This window comes from Epargyreus clarus, unplaced genomic scaffold (genome assembly GCF_041222505.1).
Source record: "Epargyreus clarus isolate Ecla_fem2 unplaced genomic scaffold, WU_Ecla_fem_2.2 ptg000014l, whole genome shotgun sequence".
Taxonomy (NCBI): Eukaryota; Metazoa; Arthropoda; class Insecta; order Lepidoptera; family Hesperiidae; genus Epargyreus; species Epargyreus clarus.
In genome coordinates, this window is record NW_027332222.1 from 2054067 (window position 1) to 2078026 (window position 23960).

General features: G+C 35.4%; 1 protein-coding gene across 1 annotated transcript in view; it reads left to right on the forward strand.

Annotated features, from left to right (window-relative positions):
- LOC140747154 (neuroligin-4, X-linked) overlaps positions 1–23960 on the forward strand; it is a 114012-nt gene that overhangs the window by 84212 nt on the left and 5840 nt on the right. Inside the window, exons 4-9 of the mRNA XM_073079429.1 lie at positions 3598–3750; positions 7284–7484; positions 8748–9246; positions 9607–9697; positions 15429–15602; positions 16007–16158. Of these exons, the coding sequence (XP_072935530.1) occupies positions 3598–3750; positions 7284–7484; positions 8748–9246; positions 9607–9697; positions 15429–15602; positions 16007–16158 (1270 nt within the window). The remainder of the gene's footprint in view (positions 1–3597; positions 3751–7283; positions 7485–8747; positions 9247–9606; positions 9698–15428; positions 15603–16006; positions 16159–23960) is intronic.

A 23960-nucleotide genomic window follows, 5' to 3' on the forward strand; every position in this document is an offset into this window, starting at 1 on the left:
GCACCAGCGGCTGTCCAGTGTTAGGCCAAGGTACTTCATGAACCTGCCTATCCGGACATCCGTTTCACCGACACGCACTGAGGTCTCAACTGGCTCAACTCTCGGCCTACGGCCGTGGAACCATATCGCCTCGGTTTTCTGGGGCGCTACCTGTAGGCCCAACCCGCGGATCTTTGCTACGACGCATGCTACCCCGAGCTCTGCTAGCCGAACCGTTCTCGTAAAAGACACCTCTTCGGTGAGAACGAGGGTGTCATCGGCGTAACAGACGATGCTCACTCCTGGTGGGAGCACCGTTCTCAGCACCGCGTCATATGCAATATTCCACAGTAGTGGGCCCAGTACCGATCCTTGCGGCACCCCGCGCATGACGTTCCTCTCGTGAACGCTCCCATAGCGACCTGGGAAACGGATACACCTGTCCGACAAGTAGGCCTTCAAAACCTCCTGTAAATAGGAAGGCACTTGATGCACAGACAGGCCCTCCATGATCGCACTCCAGGGTAGAGAGTTAAAAGCGTTGACAATGTCAAGGCTTACTGCCAAGACTACTCTACCCTGGGATATGGCCTGCTCTGAGAGCGTTCTTACTCTGAGGATGGCGTCCACCGTCGAACGCCGCTGCCGGAAGCCGAACTGGTTTTTGGAGAGGTCCGGGCCATGGCACGCTAAGTGCTGGCTAATTAGAGATGAAATGATCCTCTCGAATAGCTTGCCCGCCTCATCCAACAAGCATATGGGTCTGTACGCTGATGGGGAGTCTCGAGGCTTGCCCCGCTTGTGCAACAACACCAACCTCGCGTGCCTCCACACCGACGGAAATCGTCCATAGCGGAAGCAGGCGGTGAGCAGGTTTTGCAGCCTCCCCCCCAGCACTGTCAGCACCAAGACCCAAGCCTGGCCTGGGATACCATCCGGCCCCGGATCTCCTACTACCCTAATTCTAATGTTCTTTTCATCAGTCACTCTAATTCTATAGTTCGTTTTATCAAAACTCTTCAGCATTCATTGCACTAAAGGTACAGCGGACAATAACAATGGCAACTCTCTATTCGAATAGCTATTGATCCAGCCCGTTTCCATTTACGGTAATAAAGTTAGCTATGAAGTAAGAAATGAAAAAGAAAGTTATATAAATAATGGATGCAAAAATTACGTGTCCGGCGCTCGGAGCCATAGCATGATGGTCGCTATAAAATGGTTATCATGGCAACCTGGCATTGTACCTGACGTTATTGCGTGATTGACTTGTGAATTCCATACGATAAAGGGCGCTTCTTAGAATTGCTTAGACTTGAACTATAAAAAAATACAGTATTGTCTTCGAACTATTCACTTGTCGCCATTTTGGTAAACCATTCCCATGATTTGGAGCACTGAGTTCACGTTCACTGAGTGTTGGAGCACGGAGTGAATACGCGTATGTCACGTATGCAAATCCTTTCATAACTATCCAACTAAATTTCGAATCCGTCCAAACCGTTTCATAGGCGCAAAGTGATCCTTAGTTATTAAGTTTGGGGTTTTCTACAGTCAACCCAATTGAGTAATCCCGTTATTTTTTCTACTTGCCTCTCCAGTTTATCCTATGAACTGTATTCGTATTCTCTAGGCATAGAGGTCACCAGTGACGCTTCCTTGGCATCAAGGAGATGCATTATGAGCTAGTCTTCGATGACCTCATGACATGCGATGAACTGCATGCCCGTAAGCCTCTTTGTTTCATGAAAAAGTGCTTGAAACAAAAAATAGGTGCTTTTCAACGATGCTTCACTTGATAAAGTGTTTTTGTTTCGTCCATTTCTGCATTTATGAAAAAATACAGTTTCAATGCCCCTTTTATGGCTCTTGACTTTTTAAGCTTTGTTTGTTTCGAAAATTCAAATAGAGCTGGATAATGAAATCGTGCCTTTATTACTTTAGGTTCTTTTAGTAAATTGATATTCAGAATCATTTGTTCAAAATTTATACGTATTTTTATATACATCATATCAAAAACTTTTCGCATAAAAAAACTAGAATTACTTTTTCAGTTTTAAAATCTATTAAAATCTTCTTGATTATTCGTTTCCTTATCATACTTTCTCATCTTTTATAAAAAAATCTTCTATACGCTGGGAATATTTCTTCTACTTGGGACCTTCCGTGAAACGCGTCACAAAGTAAACAATAAGAATTGGTAAAGATACAATTTTCAAACTTTAGGCGATAAATTTTAGATACCCGTACAGTAGTTAAATTAATACAAATTTTATACTCAGTTCATCTTCGTTAGCGAATTTCGAAAATTCAGATAAAATCCCGCCAAGGAAGTCGTTAAGTCCAATGACAAAGGAAATCATCTCTGTCTCTAATATTAATGCCAAAAATATCAGCTTCAATATTTTGCAACACAGAACGGACGTATTCCTATTGAAATAAGTAAAATACGTTTCATTCAGTTGGAAACCGTCCAAAGATATTTTGCTCCTAAGAATCTGTCATGCGAAACAGCAGATAGCATAAGGCTGATAATAGATGAGCGATAATTGTAGGTGAAAATTAAATTGTTCATATTTCGATGGAAATTCATTAAAATGTTCAATGAAATATATGAAGTTACGTATTGTAATATTGTAAATCACTATTCATGCACTGATTTAGAAACGATTTTACGTTAGATAGCAGTAATATAAATTTATCTTCCATTATTCTGCAGTTTATAGGCATAAAAAATATCCTGGCTTATCTTTAGAACATAAAGAAAAATCTTATAAATGTTATCTTGGAGTAAATAAATCACAAACTGTCAACATAAACAAGTCTTGTCCCAAATTATTACCATAAAACGTGCATCTGATTCAATCCTAAGCAAAGGTGAACGTCTAGCAATAAAGCTTCGCAGCAAAGTTTTATCTAAACACTTGAATTCACTTAGAATAGATAAGTTCTGCCGTTTGTCTCTGAATAAAGTTGTAGACAGTAGACAACAAATGTATAAGATACATACTCTAAAGCTTTCGTACGTTTCAGATACAGCTCGTAGCTTGAGTTACTTACTTGTATAACTTTTGTGCCCCGAACTGAGATGCAGTGCGATTTTAGCGTACAGTAGTACAGTTGTTTCAGCAGATATACAAATCAAACGACATGTTCCAAATTATTAGAAAACCTCTTGAAAGTAATCATCCAATCCAATACTTGGACTGAGAAGTAGATATTCTAACCATAATGTGACGGTATCTAATATCAATAACATTATCACAAAGGTGATTAAGGGATTAAATCCAGTAGATGGGCTCTGGCGTCACATTGCAAGACTACCGACAACCGTCTACTCCACATACCGTATGCGACATAGGGCGTGAGGGATTAAATTTAATGTCACTGTCAATCTACCAAAGTCATCGACATGCAGTTAAGCAAGGTGACTATTTTTTTTATCTGTCCAGCACTGGACTGGTATACTTTGCTGGATGGATGAAAACAAATATTCATGAGCAACAATATTCAGCAGAAGGTCGACTTAAAACCATTTTGTTACTCCTACGATATTAAAAAAATGTTGAACTTTTCTTGGCTACAGATTTATTGACCATAAAAATATATTTGTTCCAGTCGGCCCAACATTGCAAGCGAAGTATCCAGTGGTGATATTCATCCATGGGGAATCTTTCGAGTGGAATTCCGGGAATGTGTACGACGGCGCCGTGCTCGCTAGCTACGCGGGACTCGTCGTCATCACCATCAATTACCGGTTAGGGATTCTTGGTAAGTCAAAAAGTATCCAGATATTTCTGTTTTAATTGTAGTGTATCATTTTAACATATTTGTCAGTTTCACAAAGTTTTGTACTTTGAGTAAAGAAAAAACAAATAAACAATTAACAAATCTGTAAACAAACAAACATACAGTATGATAGATAAATAGATAGAAACATAGAAGAACACAAAGATACATGCAAAGAAGGACAGACGCAAATACATACATATAAAACAATATTGATTCTGTATTCTTTTGTAACGGAACTCTACAAGATACTTATAAAACTTGTGTGTTTTCTCCAGATGAAAAACTAACTATTTTCAATCACAATATTGTTTTATTCACATTAATCATAGACAGGGGAATTCTATAATACATTGTTTACGCAACTTATTCTTACTGCTCATATCTTCGCTTCCCTATGTTCATTGTTTCTCTTGTGTTGACTTAACCTCATTCGTTCTTGTTATTTTCTTTAGTTATGGCGGATCGTGTGCTATATCTCTTTGAGTTGTGTATCCGCTTGTTTTATATTCCTTTCGGATGTTTTGTTCGTTTACTGCAATTTTTCTTATGCTAAGTATATATTATATAGGTATAGGTTTAGGTCATACGTTATCCACCGCGAAATAGCAGACTTAACACATAACTTTTTAAACATATTTATAAACTATTTTTTTAATTCTCGGGCGTTAAGATTTCCTCACGGTGTTTTCCTTTATCGTTGTCATACCTACTTTAGTTTCAAAGCGCACATAATATATTAGAAAAATTAAAGACTGGGATTCAAACATGGGATCCATTCAGTTCAGAGACCGAGTTGCATGACAAATTTGCATTTAACATTTGTTAATCTATTCGCTCTTGCTAATTACATTAAAAAACCCTTAATAAAACAAAAAAAATATTGAAATTACCTAATCATTTACCTTACACCAAGCACAAACAAATAGGTCTGTAGATCATTTATTTAAAACACAGAATGTAAATTGTTAAGCATTTCACTTGACCTTCTGCTGTTTAATACAGTCGCACCTATTGTGACATTTATAACACTGAATAATAACGAGTGTCAAGATATTTCTATACGTAATCAGGTTACGCTCTACCCCTCAAAAGAGCATAAATCCCAACGAATATTTCAGCGAAATACGAGAGCTGGAATGAATTCATCAAAATTTACTCTACATTCCACAAACAATGGAGAAAGAACGAAAACATGTGGAGATACGGTTGCCTTTCCAACGTACACGTTTCAAATTAAGCCGCCATTGAAAAGAGCGACAAGAAATGTTTAATTAAGCAAAGTGAGTGATGAAGCTATCGAGAGCTGATGTGGAATTGGATTGGCGTGGATGGAATTATGTTGTATTGACTTAGACAAAAGGGCGCCTACGTGGTGGCATCCACATGGTCGATTCTAAAGCTCCATACAACTAACAACCATGCGACAAATTAGAATTCGCAGAGCTTGTACATTTATCTTACAATATAAAAAGGGTTGAAAGTTTTAATGAAGTTTCGCCACTTTTTAGGTCATGGTTTATTAATTGTTCCCACTGCAGAAATATATTTTGTATTATACGAATGAAGTCATGAAAAAAATATTTAGTATAATAATTATATAATTGAACTTTCCATCACCATTTTTTTAATAATAACCAGATAGTTCAGCATTCGATTCCCGGCCAGATCATATTATTAATAAATGATTAAACTTCGACTTTATTTATAACTTAACTTATTTAAGAATAATCTAGATATATATTAATTTGTTTTCTTCAAATCATCTTTCGCAATATACTTATTTAGTGGAACACTAAAATCAAATCCAATATCAGCGTTTAACTCCAAAAGCTTATCTAATATTCTGTCATACCCAATGAACTTGTAAATAACTAGGGTCCACAAAGTTAATGGTCTCCATTCAAAGGATCCTCAGATTGATTTCCGGCCGAAATTATAAGTATAAGAGAATGTACATTATATATAATCTGGTTGGTATTTATTTTTTCTCTACTAAATTTCGAATCCTTGTAGGTACAAATAATTGGATAAATGCGAGTCGAACTTGTTTTTGTAGTAATTTGTAGTATTTGTTGTTAAAGTGGCCACAGCAATACATACTCTGTACTTATTAAAGTTTGACACAGCCTTGCGACAGACAGACAGATGGACAGACTGTAAGACAAAGAGCAGAGGCTTAGTAATCCTACACGGTTCTGTTTTCACTCTTTGGGTACAAAACCCTGAAAATATAAATAAAATTTATCGTACTATTTGTGAAACTTCCCGTGTATATCATAGGAATCAAGTATAAGGGTAATTCATATTAGCGTTTCCCGCAAGAAGTACTGACATACATATAATGACGTATTGATGTCAAACCAAAAAAAAAAAAAAAAATCTCAAAGATATGTGAAGTCTACCAATACGCACTTGGCCAGCGCGGTGGACTATGGCCTAATCCTTCTTATTATGAGAGGAGATCCGTGCCCAGCAGTGGGACAGTAATGGGTTGATGATGATGATGATGATGATGTCAAACGTAAAAACATCTCCTACCACCCTTTTGAATCACTCTAATTCTAATGTTCTTTTCATCAGAGCTCTTCAACATTCATTGCACTAAAACTACAGTTGACAATAAAAATGGCTACTATCTATTCGAATAGCAATACTATTCATCCAGTCCTTTCCCATTTACGACAATATAGTACAAACCCCTGAAAATATAAATAAAATCTATCGTATCGTATCTAGAACGTTTTATGTCACGATCAACGTTATCATTCGTTTTAATCAATTTCATCTGGTACGTGACTTCACGAAGCGGATAATAGCGGAGTTTCGATCATTAACTTTAAAAATTTACTATATCCCCGAAAGCAGTTTAAGATCCTTATAAGATTTGTAGCTGCCATTAAGTTGAACGTATAAATAGATTTGGGCTTATTTCCAACTGGGTTGCAGCAGAACATAGCCCAATAGACGCAGAAATAGTTTACAAGGCTCCGGAAACCGGACGTGCTGCCAAAACGGTTAAAGGAAGCAGATAGAAAGGATTATCGGAAGTAATGGCGCGGGAATTGAATTAAAATTAAATTTATTGGGCGTATCGCGAATGAGTGTCAGATACTCAAGATTAAAGTTAACGACGAGGGAAATAATTTGGGATTTTACAGTTTATAAATTTATAGATGGAACAGTTTGGACGTTCTAATGTATTTGCTATGGAATTAAAAAGTAAAATCTGATTTTTAAAAACATTTTTTTAAAATCATACGAAAATTAAAAAAAATAACATGTATTCACTAGATATAAAAAGAGTCTATTTAGTCTTTCACATAATCTGCAGAAACGATATCAATGAGACACACGTACTTATTCAAAGTATGTAGCAACGTATCTGTAGCCGACCTTGGGTAGGATTCTTACCTGAGATTAAAGACAGATGTCCATGGTCTGCTGTATCCACTTAAGATAATGATTTTCATAATGCGTATTTACTAGTTTTACAAAGTGTCTTTTATTTGCAGGTTTCCTCAACGCTAACCCAATACCTCATATGAAGGCGCGAGTAGCGAACTACGGACTAATGGACCAGATAGCTGCATTGCACTGGGTGCAGCAGAATATTGCTCTCTTCGGTGGTGACGCTGGTAACGTCACAATGCTGGGCCATGGCTCTGGCGCTGCGTGTATCAACTTTCTAATGATCTCCCCTACCGTCATGCCGGGTAAGTATCATCATCAAACTGTGTGATTACGAGGCATGAATATTTTATCTTTCTTGTGTGATAAAGGTGCTTTGCCTTTCTTACTATATCTTCTACCATATTTTCCAGAAGATTAAACCCACATACACTTTTGCAAATATTGCTTTTGAAAATATTTCGCAAAAGTCTCTAGCATTAATGTTTCCTTACGATATTTTCTTTTATTGCGATTGATTGCAATGGAGTAATTAATTAATACGTGTGTGAAAGTTTCAGACCTAGATCTGGGGAATGAGGTATAATTGATATAAATAGCATTAGAGTATTACTGCTTATTATCATGCAAAAACAGATTATATCAAAATCATAACTTAATAAAATAAAGTTTTCTCGCCACTGTTGTCCTTATAAATCGAGAAATTACTTCAGACCCTGAATACTTTTTTATTGTTAACTATCAATCAATCAATCAATCGATTTTTTTAATTCAAAATAGGTTCTTTACTTTACTTACACTTTTTGAATGTCAATACAATTACATACTAATTACATTAATTGGGATGATAGATTAAACTCAGGCAACGATATATAAGTTGGTATCAGATATAATTTATGATTTGCTCTTTAAACACATTAGAACCTATTAGAAGATATCTTAAAGTGATTTCTATACTAATATTATAAAGAGGAAAGCTTTGTTTGTTTGTTTGATTGTAATGAATAGGCTCAAAAACTACTGGACCGATTTTTAAAATTATTTCACCATTCGAAAACTACATTATCCACGAGTAACGTAGGCTATATTTTATATGAAATATATTTGATATAGATTTAGGCGGTACAAAGTTTGCCAGGTCAGCTAGTCTTTAATAAAATGAACAAATAATATGTTATTCGTATAATAACGACGACGATTCTTTCGTTTAATTAAAGTAAATACCGAGCTTGACTTAGGTTTTTTAGTTAATTACCTAATTCCCTTTTTATTATTCTGTAAAGGTAAATCCATTGTACGTCATTAATATACAAATTCATTAATCATTTAGCCATTTTCATTAAGTAAGGTTGTAACGGTCCATTTAACGAAGGTAATATTTTCTAATAAGAATAGGTATTGTAATGTTCATTTCGGAACAAAGGCTTTAAGGCTAGACTTTGTTTATATTGAGTAATTGGTGACCTTTTACTAGGTCTTGAAAATAAAAGGAATTGTAACAAAATTTGATATTACTAACCTTAATTAATAGTGTTTTTGAAAGCAATAACAAGTCAGATATTTTTCAGGGCTCTTCCACCGTGCGATTCTTCTATCGGGATCAGCATTGAGTTCGTGGGCATTGGTAGAAGACCCAGTGAGTTATTCCGTCCAACTAGCAAAACAATCGAATTGCACTCTTCCCGAAGACATCGTCAAAGACCACGAACTAATTGTCGATTGTCTTCGAGAAGTTCCTCTCTTAGAGCTCATGTCAGCTGAAATCAGTACTCCGAGCTACTTAACTGCCTTCGGCCCGTCAGTGGATGGCGTAGTTGTGAAAACGGACTACGCGAAAGAGCTACTAACATTCTTCATACCGAACGATCTTCAAGGATTCACTAGTGTGTCAGGCGTGAACAACTTCAAGGCAGACAAGAGAAGCGGTGATAGGATTTTTGGGATAAGAGGCGGGCAAAACAAATATGATCTGCTGTTTGGAGTTGTAACGAGCGAAGCCCTTTGGAAGTTCTCAGCTCAGGACATACAAAACGGTTTCGAAGGCGAACGCCGGGACAGAATAATAAGGTGAGGGTGTTTGTACAGCAAATTGATGTTTGCTTTGCCGTTGGACACACGGCTATGCGAATATTTTGATAGGACTCGACTGATTGCTGCTATGTGCTCAAGATATTTAGATTAAGTAATTTTAATGAATAGTTGATTTTGTTCAATAACGTAATATTTTATTTGTAATATTTTATTTTATTTTGATTTTATTTCGATGACATTAAATAAATGTTTTATTAGTATTCTGCGAGTAAAGTCGGTAAAACTTTTCGTGATTTTGTTATGGCACCATCTCTTTGCTTATTTGTACTTAATAGTTGCGGTCCTTATTATGATTTGAATGTTACACTCAAATGTAATAATCTATATTTGTTACAGGACTTACGTTCGAAACGCTTACACATATCACTTGAGCGAAATTTTCTTTACCATAGTCAATGAATATACGGACTGGGAGCGGACAGTTCAGGTGAGTTGTACTTTTAAAATATTTTATTTTTTACATTCATATTTACCATAATCCTTTTTCACAATGTAATGGATATAGCAAACTTATTTCATAGCATAGTGCTATAAAATGGCTTATCGTGTACGGGGAACGAGCTGTATATACTAAAAGAACTAGATAATAACATACTAGAGACATACATACATACATACATATATCTTGAAAAACATTACCCTCCACAGTCGGGTAAAACAATGTCTGTAATTGTATTCCTAACACATTTAGGTTCATTGATTCTACTAATTAGTTGAAAACTCGTTCTAACTTACTAGAACAATGACATCGATACGCAATACCATCCGTTATTCCACGTTCCATAAATGTTATTGAAGTAAAGATCAGGCAATTACACTCGTTTTGTTAGCGTTGGCTGGCCAAAGCCTATATCGATTGTCGATTACAAGCGTACGTGCGCTGAAAGGAAAGTAACGCTACTTCCAGCTTAGCACAATATATATTGTGTATTAAAGGCTTATTTCTAAAGCTTAACTAGGTTATTTACATTTTGATTACGTTAATTACTTTTTTAGTATACTAATTTCCTTACTTTGAAGTCGTTAGCGTCAAATATATTTTTTAACATTTCAATTGGAGCGAAATCTCAAATATTATTATTTGGCAATTTTTGCTGCAATAAGTTCTTTTTTTTTAATTTTTAGCAAGTCTTATATGACATTAACTTCACATAACGTTCATATAAAAATAAAAAATACAAGAATTTACTAAAGTTTAATATATTTAGATCCCGTGGAAAAGTATATCTCATACCTTGTAGTAAACTGTTTCGTAAAATATTTTTTTCAGTTAGATAAACTAATACTTTACATTCCAGTACAATAGCACGATCCAGTGAAGTTAATAAAGAACAAGATTAATGTCTTAGTTACGATGCACGCGCGTGCATAACAAGTTGCAGTTGTAACATTATAGCGTCAGATATGATGATAAACTTAGATCTAGGTCACACTAAGTGATTTTGTCCACTCAATCCACTCAAATAGCTACAGAATTTTAGCGAAATCATGAATTTAAGCTCAGTGAGTTTACTGATAAAATAGAGAGAGAGAGAAAATAGAAAAAAAAGTCGAATTTTTAATATTAATAATTCAATGTCTTGCCTCATTGAAATTTGTAAAGTTGTTGTTGAAATTAAAATACGATAATCAAAGCATTTTTAAAAAACTTGTTTTAAATATGAAATGCTAATTTAGCTACGTTTTAACGTTTAACATATTCAGTACATGTAACTTTAAAATAAACATGTTACAGTGTAATTTACAACTCCGCTTGAACTAATTTCATTGCAATAACATAAATCTTCAGCGCCATGCATAAGAAATGAGATAAATGCTGTTGCGATGCACGCGTGTGCATACAAGTTGTAACATTACAGCGCTAAGTTACGACTGAACTTAGATCTAGGTCGCGCTACATCTTAATGTTACATTATAACTTTAACAGCAACAACGATGCTAAGCTTAGAAGTAACTTGCGTCATATTTCAATGTTGCATTATGGGTTTGACACATGTGTTTCAATCGTAAATATACAATCAAAGTAATGCAACGCAATATGTGCACAAACGCTAAAAATTAAGTTAGTCGTTCGACCTTGAACAAAGCACGCAATGTATGAAACGCAAAATAAATGAATGGGCGTAAATGTAATTGGAATAGATGTAATGATAAGTAATGATAACTTATATTTATGCTCCTTTTAAAAGTACTGAAAATGAGGAAAAGTCCACAATATTTTGGTACCAAAAGTCATTTTTGTGATTTATTATAGTTAGTTCGCAAGCAAGTCATGAGTTGAGATGATACGTTAGTAATTAATCACACATCTCACAAAACACCCGTTATTATCATTTATATAAATAAAAATATAAAAATTCAAAGTGTGACTGAGAATCATTTTCATCCGGATCTCATTTCGTCGCAAAGAGCTGAAACTGTGAAACAAAAGCCGTTTGGCAGCGCCCCACTTTTCAAGCCAAGTCATCAGTACGCCTTATGTCGGCTGAACAGTAGATTGTTGTATTACCTATTTTGTTTAGAAATTACTTACGTGAGTGCAGATTTCTAGGGCATAGAGATGTGTGAGTTTCAATAAATAGTCTTTCAGGTTTCTGTATTGACAAAACAAGTCTGCGTAGGATATCCTCGTACTTATAACTAAGTATCCTTATAACTTCTCATTATATTATTTAATCCATGTGATCATTTATTTATTTATTTATTGCACCTCTATAAAAATAAAAAGATACAATAGGGCAAACTTAATGCCTGATGGCATTCTCTGCCAGTCAACCCTGGGTGGAAGGAGAGAATGGCGGCAGGTGTTAATTATATATACATAGATATATATAGTTCAGATATATATCAAAATATATACAAATACATACATATTATATAAACTAAACAATACAGATGATTACGATATTGCAGCGGTGTTTAGAAAATGCTCTCGGACAAGTTTTTTAAACATTGTTTTACTTGGTGCTTTCCTAATATGCACGGGCAGAGCGTTCCAAAGCAGTACTGCCTGAACAGAGAGAGAAAAATGAAAAAAACCACTCGTATGCGGTAGAATATCTGCCCTTAAGTTACGAGACGACCGAAGCATTTTGTCATCATTCATCCAATAAAGTATTTTGTACCAGTTCAGAGTTTTTGTGACGACCGAGTTATTCCAAAATAGTATATAGATGTGACTTTTTTATGCATCTGATTTTCCGACAAAAATATCAGTTTGTTGTATAAAAATTGTTTTGATTCCATAGCCATTTTTTCTAATAAACTATTCAGTTTTGTTACTTTTCTACTCACTTCGGAAGCAGGAACAGTTCGTTAGAATCAGTACAGATCTTAACATTATAAAAAAAAGTGTTTTAAAAGTGCAAAAATCTTGACGAATTTCCAAATTTTATATTTTTTGTACAAAGTTGACCACATATTATTACTTCAAACAGAAAAGCAAAAAGTTGATTCTAAATTTGAAATACGTTGCCATTCTACGGTATATTAGAAAGGCAAATATGCTCGTTACGTCTGTCTATCACAAACTGTGGCAAAAAGGTCCGACACTTGTCAACCTTACCTAATCTCAACGTCCTTTTTCTTTTACATCGACAAAAACAGACCTTCTGAAGTAAGCACTTTCTATATTAGTATATAGATGTGACTTTTTACCCGACTGCCAAGGAAGGGTTATGTTTTTCGCGCGTATCTTGTTTGTTTGTCTTTCTTTATTTGATCCGATCTAACAAACGGCTGGATAAATTTCAACAATTAAGGTGTCATTATATTTGTCTCAATGACCCGAGTGTCCTTAGATAGGTGTTAGTAAAAAAAAATCAAAATGGCGGATTTTTGGCGCGAAATAGTAACACATTTAAAAAAAAAAGTTAACCGAACCTATCGAGTAAGGTATCAAATGAAAGGAAATTAAACGGAGATTATGAAAACATATTTGTACATATATAAAACAGTAAGGTGATTGACTGACTGACTAACTAAATGACTTTTTCATTTTTCAGAAATCAAAGTACAGCCTAAACCAAGGACCTTACAGTTCTGAAATTTTGCACACAGGTTCTCTATATAGCTTGAATAAGTACTAAGAAAGGCCTTTTGGAAATTCTACCCTTAAGAGGGTAAAATTGGGGAAACAGTTTTTTTGAAATCCTTTAATTTTGAAGCAACTACTATAAAATTTTGTATTTGGCTTTCTGGATAGGAACAAGGACGCACTTATTTATCCCCCTCCGAAAAATCAACCCCGTAGAGGGTAAAATAAGGGTTAAAAATTAATTTCAACAATCGTCTTTTTTGAAGCAAACGCTATGAAAATATTTTGTATCAGGCTTGTTGGATAAAAATAATGAAATGCTACCTCTAACGAGGTAAAATAATGACCGAAACTTTGATTTACTGAAGTTATATATTTTATAGACCGTAAATAGTGATTTTTTTCGCGAAATAGTAACACGTTTTAAAAAAGTTAACCAAACCTATCGAGTAGGGTGTCAAAATAAAGGAAATTAAGAGGAGATTACACATTATATAATATATCTTATATATAAAATTCTCATGTTAGTTACCGTACTCCTCCGAAACGGCTTCACCGATTTTCACCAATTTTTATATACATATTCAGTAGGTCTGAAAATCGGCCACTAACTATTTTTTTTTACACCTAAGTGATAAGGGTTGTTCATCCTTAACATTTTTTTATTTATATGGCAACACAACGTTTGCCGGGTCAGCTAGTACATATATACTCGTATATACACATCGAGATGACTGTCTGACTAAATGAGTGAGTTGCTGTGCCAGAGATCAACGCAAAAGGGAAACCGCTGAACTTAAGCGTGCTGGAATTTTACACATAGGTTCTTTATTAGCGTAAATGAACACTACGAGGATAAAATAGGATAATATTGTTTGAACATCTTTTGTTTTTGAAGCAGACACCTACTATGAAACTTCGTATTTGGCTTTCTGGATAAAAATAATGAAATGCCTATTTCACTGCTTTTGGAAATTTTACTTCAGCCTTTTTGGTGCAGTCGGGTTTTTGATTTTTTAAATTAATTACTTGTTTATGCATCTGATTTTCCGACAAAAATATCAGTTTGTTGTATAAAAATTGTTTTGATTCCATAGCCATTTTTTCTAATAAACTATTCAGTTTTGTTTCTTTTCTACTCACTTCGGAAGCAGGAACAGTTCGTTAGAATCAGTACAGATCTTAACATTATAAAAAAAAGTGTTTTAAAAGTGCAAAAATCTTGACGAATTTCCAAATTTTATATTTTTTGTACAAAGTTGACCACATATTATTACTTCAAACAGAAAAGCAAAAAGTTGATTCTAAATTTGAAATACGTTGCCATTCTACGGTATATTAGAAAGGCAAATATGCTCGTTACGTCTGTCTATCACAAACTGTGGCAAAAAGGTCCGACACTTGTCAACCTTACCTAAACTCAACGTCCTTTTTCTTTTACATCGACAAAAACAGACCTTCTGAAGTAAGCACTTTCTATATTAGAATTTAAACTATTTCCAGACTTGCAAATGCGTGGTCATATTTTTAGCTCTCGTATTTTAATATGAGCGGAACGTTGACGTTTTAAATTGTACGATTTTTGCTACTCTATGCATAGCTTCCAACTTTATGAGAAAATACTGCTGAAACGACGGTTCGAGTTCCAGTTTCTAACGTTATTTTGCTTGGGATTAATATGTAATTTGTTTTTGAAGTGTAGTAACTGGAGTTGTATTTATTTTTCTGGGACTGTGCTTCAAAGTAATTTTAAGTTCACTGATTTCCGCGGATGAATTTACTCTGTACAAGTTTTATATATCAACTGCTTAGCATAAATATTACCATATTTATCAAACTAAAAATTCAATTTACTTTAAGTCACTGTATGGAGCCAATAGATAGTGACTAACCTTAGACAGGTCAGGAATCCTAATTAAAACCGATTAGCTACAACATAACCCTACTTGAAGCCGATTACTTTGCTCCTTTTTGAACTAATTAGATGATTGACTTGGAATGGCTCATCACGCTTCATTTACCCAACCATGCCCATGAAATCTCAACACGGTAGCACAAATTCTGCTTCATTCCAAAAGCAATATGTAGTTTACGACTAATTTCAAAATTCTCTTCCAAACAGCATCCAATCAATACGAGAGACGCAGCAGTTCTGGCGCTGTCAGACGCGCAATACGTAGCACCACTTGTCCAGACTGGAGACTTCCTCAGCGTCGCCAAGAGTACTCCTGACTCCGGACCTAAAACCTTCTTTTATGTCTTCGATTATCAGACTAAGGATGGTGATTATCCTCAGGTGAGTGATGTCAAAACCTTTAGTTAGCAAATAAGGGAAGTAATGCAAATGGTAAGTGTTTTAGAAACTCTTTGAAGAAGAACTCCTTTTGTTTCATGTGGAATCTATATAATCAAAGATCTATCTTAAAAGCTAAGGCTTCAAAGCGGTACTATTGCTACACACACATCAAACACATTACCACAATAAGGTTCTTAAATAATTGTTTATAAAAATTGCCTCCTGAACTTTTAAATTTTCTCGAATAAGCTTTTAAACGGAGACTTCTAAGTCTTCTTACTATATTTTCACAATATTTAGTATAATTGTCAAGGCTTACGTATGAAGCAGGACAAATATTATTATCGTATGCAATTGCGATCCATGGAAGTATGCCATAAGCTTAAAATTATCTTTGTTCTCAGCGCATGGGCTCAGTTCATGGCGAGGAGTTACCGTACCTCTTTGGCGCACCGCTTGTGGATGGGTTGGGACATTTTCCTAAAAATTACACCAAGTCTGAAGTGGCCTTAGCTGAAGCCTTTATTCTGTACATCGCTAATTTTGCGAGGACCGGGTGAGTTCTTTTTTATTTCTTAATATGAAATTCCTGTGCAATGTGTTTATTCTCCAAGTTTTTTTTTCATATTACAAGTTGGCAACATAAGTATTTGACGTAAAAATTACGATTGTTTACAGTCAAATCGAATGAGAAGTAATTTTCGACACATTTTAAAAAGATTTTGTCCAATTATCAAAATTTTAATAGATTATTGATAAATTGGCTACTTGCTTATTTAAAAATGAAATAACCATAAAAACAGGTTAACTACATTGTAGTTGTCTTTCCCGACAAAGCGATACTAATGATGTTGACCTGTTACTTTTAATACTAATTAACATATTTTTTGTACTTTTTGTTTGTATTGACTTAATATAAGATGTTTTTCTACATTTTTACTGTTGACTTAAGAAACCATTATCTACAGATAGTTTAGAAGTTATTAACATATACAATAAATTACGTCCATAAGTACGTATATTCTCAGCTCAGAACCTACAACTCTATTAAGCTCAACTACAAAGGAAGCTTAAAGTAGTGAATCTGCAGCCTTTGACCGCCGAACAATAGGAATGGAGGTCTAGTGGAATGAATGAGTCACTAAGTATTTTGCCAGTACATGCCGATTGTTAGAGGATTTCTCAAATTAGTGGAATAAAGGGAATATTAAATTATACCACTTAAGACAGTAGGAATAAGTTGTTTAAGTAGTAAATGAGCTAATTTAGTAATTCAGAGGTCTGCCTTACCGGGAATCGAAACTCGATATAGTCCGCGCCAATCTGCTAGTCCGCTCTGAATATAGAAACGAGTCGCGTCGAATAGCCTGTTATAGAAATAAGTGGGACGAAGACAGCGCGGAACCTCTCCAGTCCGCTCTGAAGTTGTTGCGCACAACTACAGGCATATATTCCGTAGCAAGGTAAGGGCATACTTTTTTTTTATAATATAGGAGTAGCAGACGAGCATGCAGTCCACCTGATGGTAAGTGGCTACTGCCGCCCATGGACATCTGTAATCAACCCCAGATAGGATTAGATATTCCTACCTAAGGTCAGCCACTTATGCGCCGCTACCCCTGAGGACTAAGCTGGAACGCCTCGGAAAAGTATGTCTCCCTTACCACACCCTTCAAACCGGAACACAGCAGCGCCTAACACTGCTGTTATTAGGTAGAAATAGGTGTGGCGGTGGTGCCGCCGGAGTCGAACCACAAAGGGTTCTACCACCTTACCACCACCACCTTACTAACGCAGCTATATGCCCGTGGGCGAGAGCGGGCAGTGGACGAGCCCTAGAGAGGTGCCGCGCTGTCTTCGTCCCACTTATTTCTATAATTGGCTATTCGACGCGACTTATTTCTATATTCAGAGCGGACTAGTAGTTTGGCGCGGACAATACTATAATAATATATCAGACGACTACGTGTAGATATCTGATAGTAGGATTTTTAATTGAAATAAATAAGAAATATTAATCATCAATGGAAACAAATTATAAGTTTCTTTTTTACAAAAAAGTTAAGTTGATAAGTAGCGAACGAACTTCTTATAAAGTAATTTTGATATTCATTTCTTAATGATATTTATTATAATTAATTTGTCAATTAAATAATTTCATGATAATTGTGTATTTGAACGCCTTAAAGGAAAATAAGAGGATATTGTAATTTTTTTAGCACCTTTTTTAGCATATTTGTCCCTAGTTTAGCAAATAGAGATTATGATAGGTATATGATTGTGATAAGGAATTAAAAATTATTTAAGTAGGCTTGGCCGGGGATCGAATCCTGAACTTTCTGCGTGTTCTATATTTTTACTATGCCAAGTGAACCGTAACGAAATTGCCTATATAACCTTCCATCCCTCTATCTCAAACTCACCGGAATATTTTACTCGCAGGAACACTCCCTAATGTCCAATACGAAGGTTCTACCCTTTTGGATTCAATCAAACGTCCCTTTCAGTACAAAGTACTCGTCAATAGAGGAATTACTTATTGTGTCGCGATCAATAATACAGTCTTCTTTATGTAGAATGTAGATATGTATTATAAATAATAGGATATAAATACTGATTTAAAATAAATTTGTTATGAGCATTGCTAAATAAATATTTGCAAATACGCATATAAGATAAAATTTAGTTTTTAGTTGTTGCAACGGAGTGTAGTTAAGTCCTAAATATAGTTTCCCATAAAATCTATAGTAGTATAGAAGTAGAAAAGCGCCTGTGGCGAACCTCAAATAGGACTTCAATCCTATTTGCGGTTGTGTATGAGAGACAGTGCCTACTAGATTTTTTTATAATATAGGAGTAGCAGACGATCACACAGTCCACCTGATGGTAAGTGGTTACTGCCGCCCATGGACATCTGTAATCAACCCCAGATGATAGGATTAGATATTCCTACCTGAGGTCGGCCACAGATGCGCCGCTACCCCTGAGGACTAAGCTGGAATGCCTCGAAAAAGTATGTCTCCCTTACCACTACCTTCAAACCGGAACACAGCAGCACCTAAAACTGGTGTTATTAGGAAGAAATAGGTGTGGCGGTGGTGCCGCCGGAGCAATCGAACCGCAAAGGGTTCTACCACCTTCTATGCAAAGTGATATCAAAGTCTTTAAATGAACGGCACTCAATGGTTTTAGAGGCAATGGTCCGACCGGAACGACCACCATAACTCCTATTTCTAGCGTGACTTACATTTACATATGAGTGAGTACATTTACTCTCAAGTGTCGCAACGCTTCTGTGATCAGCTTCAGAGCGAAACTGTTCTCTGTGTAGTCGATCATCGATGTATATGAGCGACAGTGGCCACTTACCGTCTGGTGGACAACAAGCTCATTTGCTTTTCCAAAAATATAAATACCAACTAAAAAATAAACGAGGAACATTTTTATAAGTATTTTTTAGCTATAGTGGTAGTCCGGTCAATCAATTATGTTAGTGTATTATAAAAGCATTTTGTGGCAAAAATATGTATAGAGAATATTAAATTGCTAATAGCAGCATCAAAAAGCACTCACGCGTAACCGCTGTATCAAAACTACCCGCAAATTTTAAAATGTTTTAAAACCGCGTTTTATGTCGATGAAAACATTTTATCAATGCTGCTTTTTGGATATTTCATGCAGAATACTATTAATTACGGAATGAGTTTTCTCCAAAATGTTTTTAGGCCATGGTCAAATTCAGATTGAAAGAAAAAATGTTTATTTTATCAGTGGGAATCAGGTAGAAGTGTTTACTTATTGATGCGTTGATGACAGATGACTATGATTAATTGGCTAAAGCCATTAATTACCATAGTATAGTCCGCTAGTCCGCTCTGAATATAGAAATGAATAGCATCGCCATAGCAAATTGTATGACTACACCTGCTCGCAACAACTTCAGAGGGGACTAGCAGTTTGGCGCGGACTATACCTACTTTACTTTTTTTTATAATATAGGAGTAGCAGACGAGCATGCAGTCCACCTGATGGTAAGTGGCTACTGCCGCCCATGGACATCTGTAATCAACCCCAGATAGGATTAGATATTCCTACCTAAGGTCAGCCACTTATGCGCCGCTACCCCTGAGGACTAAGCTGGAACGCCTCGGAAAAGTATGTCTCCCTTACCACACCCTTCAAACCGGAACACAGCAGCGCCTAACACTGCTGTTATTAGGTAGAAATAGGTGTGGCGGTGGTGCCGCCGGAGTCGAACCACAAAGGGTTCTACCACCTTACCACCACCACCTTACTAACGCAGCTATATGCCCGTGGGCGAGAGCGGGCAGTGGACGAGCCCTAGAGAGGTGCCGCGCTGTCTTCGTCCCACTTATTTCTATAATTGGCTATTCGACGCGACTTATTTCTATATTCAGAGCGGACTAGTAGTTTGGCGCGGACAATACTATAATAATATATCAGACGACTACGTGTAGATATCTGATAGTAGGATTTTTAATTGAAATAAATAAGAAATATTAATCATCAATGGAAACAAATTATAAGTTTCTTTTTTACAAAAAAGTTAAGTTGATAAGTAGCGAACGAACTTCTTATAAAGTAATTTTGATATTCATTTCTTAATGATATTTATTATAATTAATTTGTCAATTAAATAATTTCATGATAATTGTGTATTTGAACGCCTTAAAGGAAAATAAGAGGATATTGTAATTTTTTTAGCACCTTTTTTAGCATATTTGTCCCTAGTTTAGCAAATAGAGATTATGATAGGTATATGATTGTGATAAGGAATTAAAAATTATTTAAGTAGGCTTGGCCGGGGATCGAATCCTGAACTTTCTGCGTGTTCTATATTTTTACTATGCCAAGTGAACCGTAACGAAATTGCCTATATAACCTTCCATCCCTCTATCTCAAACTCACCGGAATATTTTACTCGCAGGAACACTCCCTAATGTCCAATACGAAGGTTCTACCCTTTTGGATTCAATCAAACGTCCCTTTCAGTACAAAGTACTCGTCAATAGAGGAATTACTTATTGTGTCGCGATCAATAATACAGTCTTCTTTATGTAGAATGTAGATATGTATTATAAATAATAGGATATAAATACTGATTTAAAATAAATTTGTTATGAGCATTGCTAAATAAATATTTGCAAATACGCATATAAGATAAAATTTAGTTTTTAGTTGTTGCAACGGAGTGTAGTTAAGTCCTAAATATAGTTTCCCATAAAATCTATAGTAGTATAGAAGTAGAAAAGCGCCTGTGGCGAACCTCAAATAGGACTTCAATCCTATTTGCGGTTGTGTATGAGAGACAGTGCCTACTAGATTTTTTTATAATATAGGAGTAGCAGACGATCACACAGTCCACCTGATGGTAAGTGGTTACTGCCGCCCATGGACATCTGTAATCAACCCCAGATGATAGGATTAGATATTCCTACCTGAGGTCGGCCACAGATGCGCCGCTACCCCTGAGGACTAAGCTGGAATGCCTCGAAAAAGTATGTCTCCCTTACCACTACCTTCAAACCGGAACACAGCAGCACCTAAAACTGGTGTTATTAGGAAGAAATAGGTGTGGCGGTGGTGCCGCCGGAGCAATCGAACCGCAAAGGGTTCTACCACCTTCTATGCAAAGTGATATCAAAGTCTTTAAATGAACGGCACTCAATGGTTTTAGAGGCAATGGTCCGACCGGAACGACCACCATAACTCCTATTTCTAGCGTGACTTACATTTACATATGAGTGAGTACATTTACTCTCAAGTGTCGCAACGCTTCTGTGATCAGCTTCAGAGCGAAACTGTTCTCTGTGTAGTCGATCATCGATGTATATGAGCGACAGTGGCCACTTACCGTCTGGTGGACAACAAGCTCATTTGCTTTTCCAAAAATATAAATACCAACTAAAAAATAAACGAGGAACATTTTTATAAGTATTTTTTAGCTATAGTGGTAGTCCGGTCAATCAATTATGTTAGTGTATTATAAAAGCATTTTGTGGCAAAAATATGTATAGAGAATATTAAATTGCTAATAGCAGCATCAAAAAGCACTCACGCGTAACCGCTGTATCAAAACTACCCGCAAATTTTAAAATGTTTTAAAACCGCGTTTTATGTCGATGAAAACATTTTATCAATGCTGCTTTTTGGATATTTCATGCAGAATACTATTAATTACGGAATGAGTTTTCTCCAAAATGTTTTTAGGCCATGGTCAAATTCAGATTGAAAGAAAAAATGTTTATTTTATCAGTGGGAATCAGGTAGAAGTGTTTACTTATTGATGCGTTGATGACAGATGACTATGATTAATTGGCTAAAGCCATTAATTACCATAGTATAGTCCGCTAGTCCGCTCTGAATATAGAAATGAATAGCATCGCCATAGCAAATTGTATGACTACACCTGCTCGCAACAACTTCAGAGGGGACTAGCAGTTTGGCGCGGACTATACCTACTTATTTTATATATAAAATTCTCGTGTCAAAATGTTAGTTACCGTACTCCTCCGAAATAGCTTTACCGAATTTCACCAAATTTTATATGCATATTCAGTAGGTCTGAGAATCGGCTACTATCTATTTTTCATGCCCCTAAGTGATAAGGGTTGTGCACCCTTAACATTTTTTTTTATTTATATGGCAACACAACATTTACCAGGTCAGCTAATATCATTATAATATGATTATTATAATAATAAACAATAAAATATGGAATGACAAAATAAGAGTAAAACCATTAAAACAAGGGACAATATATAACTTCAAATACGCATTTTATTTTTTCGTAACCGTGATACACGCCACAAAACATTAATTAAATTTGCATATCATTATACGATTACTGAACACAAATTAATTTCATACAAATGTGTCGCATATTAGGTATGAAATTGTTATTATAATTTTAATAGACAAATATATTTTATTGCAATGAAAATTTAAGCATTATGGCATACGAATCACTTAATTGGCATGGGATAATGAAATTGTAAACAATGGGTAATCAAATTACATCGAATTTTAAATTTGAATGCCAATTAATCAAAATTGATTTCTACAGCTCATTGAACGTCAACTATTTCACCACTACGAAAAATATTTCACTACAATTTATTTTACGGAAAGTAAACTTCTTACCGCACTACAATCCGATTTGCCGCTTATTCTCCTAACACCTTTCAAGATGGTAGATTATTGTCATTTAAAAAGAATACTGCAAAGAACGTAGAGATTAAAATATTGAAATTTTGGAAAAAATGATTTTCTGTATGTTTGTTTAGGCTAATCACTAAACCAGCTGAAACTATTTGAACGGAACTTTAAGTGGCAGTTAGTTGGTGTTATTACAGTAACTTAGGCTAATTTTATTTTAAAAAATAATCAAGGTTCACGCAAAAAATATGAAACCTCTCGAGTTACTTGTAAACTCGTGTAAAACTAGTGAAAGGCGTACAGAAGATGATTCTATAAGGATTTTTAGGGTTCCGTACCCAAAGGGTAAAAACGGAGCTGTCTGTCCGTCTGTCACAGAACTCAGGAACCGTAATAGATAGACACTTGAAATTTTATACTGAGTATGCATAAAGGTGACCGCTATAACAACAAATACTATAAATAAATAAAAAGTGTGTGTGTGTCAGCTACGACGCACGATTGGAGTTTACTCCTTACGAACGATAATTATGATATATATCGAATAGAATAAAAGGGTAAATGAACGCATCTGCTAAAATGATAAGAGAAACAAACATATATCTGTAATTATTCGGATTATTTATATTACTTCAATAATGCGTATTACATAAAGTATGTTACAAAATAATATAAATAATAATAATAATAATAATTGTGTTCAATTTATACAAATCCAATTTTAGGATGATTGATTTCTTTCACTTTGAATTATAATATCATTCTTAAATACTGTAATTATAGGTTTGTGGTAACTGAAATACGATCCGTGAACTTCGGAAGTTACATGAGTTATGAATCGTGAAAACACCGCATCAATAGGTGTACCATATCTAGCGCGCAACACACACGTACAAACATACGCACACATTCAACTCTCAGACTGGAGGTAGTGAACTATACAGTGAGACTACGAAGTATCGCGCAAAGAGGAGACCCCGAGAATGAGATACGCTGTGTAATGTATTCCATCTCATTCTTTTACACGTTCAATCCTACAGATATATATGTTTGTCTCTTTCTACGTTACGCCTCACCTTTTCGTGTTACACTTGATTTTACTCCTCATAAAATTTCCGTACCGGGCCTTATAACTCAAATCGTTTCTTAAGGAGTAAACTCCATAAAGTTTGATATTAA